The 1,951-nt window shown below is 32.8% G+C and overlaps 1 protein-coding gene across 1 annotated transcript in view; it reads right to left on the reverse strand.

The window, feature by feature from the left end:
* Positions 1–9: 9 nt before the first annotated feature.
* Positions 10–1,951, reverse strand: part of LOC102680201 (hydrocephalus-inducing protein-like) — an 11,720-nt gene continuing 9,778 nt past the window's right edge. The window contains exons 20-25 of the mRNA XM_031515398.1: positions 1,813–1,923; positions 1,507–1,734; positions 1,218–1,442; positions 978–1,123; positions 663–846; positions 10–548 (exon numbers count right to left, since the gene is read on the reverse strand). Coding sequence (XP_031371258.1) covers positions 387–548; positions 663–846; positions 978–1,123; positions 1,218–1,442; positions 1,507–1,734; positions 1,813–1,923 — 1,056 coding nt within the window. The 3' untranslated portion in view covers positions 10–386. The remainder of the gene's footprint in view (positions 549–662; positions 847–977; positions 1,124–1,217; positions 1,443–1,506; positions 1,735–1,812; positions 1,924–1,951) is intronic.

Genomic DNA, 1,951 nt, shown 5'->3' on the forward strand with positions numbered 1-1,951 from the left:
AAAAGATAGATGGAAGAGAAGAAAACGTTGATGGAAAATGTCAGCGAGCGAAGATGAGCGAAAGAAAATTTTTTTCTCTTTTTTTATATTTATTTAGTTATGATTATGATTAATGAGAAAGGTTAGAACAAGGAAAAAAGTGAAAGATGTGATTCTTTTTTCTTTTTTCTTTAAATATTTACTCAATCCTAATTGATAAAGGTCAAAGTCATCTTTCTTAACGCGAAACGATCCTTTTTAGGTGTGTTAAGATGCATTCTTTTCAGCAAAGCTTTTATCACTAAATATAATCACAGAATTCTTCGTAATATCATATTTATTTGGATATATATATAGAATTTTTATTCGGCTTATAATTACAATATTTTTGGGACGAAAAATGTACATCATTCGAATATTCCTCTCAAATAATATACCCAGTTAATGTGAGAAAATTCCGGGTCAGTGCAGTACACTATTAATTTTCCAGTAACAGGATACTTTTCTTCCTGAAATTTTTCTTCTTTGTATTGCTCGGTCTCCTTAATATTCACATTAACAACGATACTCTGAAAAATCATATATACGTATATATATATTATATCCCAGATAGGAAATCGAATTGAAACATTTCAATTCGTTAATTTTTAGATAAAAAGAATCCGAGTCGATTTCAAAATTACCTGTTTTGAATTCAAAGTGATCGATGACGTGCTCACCGTGAAACTATCAGGCTCGTCGACGATAAAATTGAAGGTCATTACTTTTCTGAAGACATTTTTGAAAGAAATACTAGCAAAAGAGGTTTGAGTGATTATGTAAGGACCCATTGGCTTTGGCAGGGAGCACGAACCGATCAACGGAAATCTGAAGTTAAATAGGGAAATAGGATTAATTTTTCAAAATTCCAATTTGATTTTTGATTTAATCGATATCCTCGAATCGTTTCTCTTCTCGCTCCTCGGAATAAGTTTGACGAGTAAATTACACCTTCTTACATGAATTCTCCAGCGGTGATCGAGGATGCTGTCAACGTGGCGGACACATTTTCAACGTCGTACGGTTCGAAAATTACCTTGAGCATATACACGTCTTCTACGTTAACCTCGACAATTTCTGGACACGTGAAACAATTGTTATCCACCTAAAAAAAAAGTAAAAGGAAACAACGAGACTTACATTCGATATCTAAAAATTATTTCAAAAATTATATTCGTAATTGATGATATCTCGCGTACTTGTATTACAAATTGGGCAAACTCTTTGGTTAAATTTTTCAGAATGAGCGTAAACTCGGTAATATTTCCCAAATAAGCGTTAACACGTGTGACGTTCTCCGGAGGCGCTGAAATACCTTTCAATTGCAATTCGTATGGGAACAGGCCCATATAAGTGGAATTGATATTCAAAATGACAGACTCGTCGCAAGGCAGCAGAGGATTAAAATAAACAGAAATATAGTCCTAGAAATTTAATATAAGTTTTCATTAATATAGTTTGAAGGGAAACGAGATAACGATTACTTACGTACGATTGTGGCGGCATTAATCTTGGTACTTTGACGATAACAAATGGATTGAAACAATGTGAATTAAGTCTAATTACATAATTCAAAGGATTTTCGAATTTCAAGGGGTAACAAATCTCGGATCGAACCGTTGTTGTCAATTTAATCGATTCCATCACTTCCGGTTCGGTTACCTCGTACTCTATCTCGTAGAATTGATATTCTTGTTCCTCGTTGGTAAACGTTATCTGTATATCAAAAAATTTTAACAAAAAAAAAAAAAATCTCGTCGAAATATAAAATTTAAGATTATTAAAGATTAAAACCTTAAAATGAAAATTCCACTTCTCGTAGCAATAAAATACAGCGTGATAATCTCGTTGACCGTTCGCTGGAACGTCGAATTTCTCGTTTCCTACGAAACTATATATAGGAACCTGTCCATGGAAAAAAGAAAGAATATAT

The sequence above is a fragment of the Apis dorsata genome, unplaced genomic scaffold (assembly GCF_000469605.1).
Source record: "Apis dorsata unplaced genomic scaffold, Apis dorsata 1.3 scaffold_68, whole genome shotgun sequence".
NCBI lineage: Eukaryota > Metazoa > Arthropoda > Insecta > Hymenoptera > Apidae > Apis > Apis dorsata.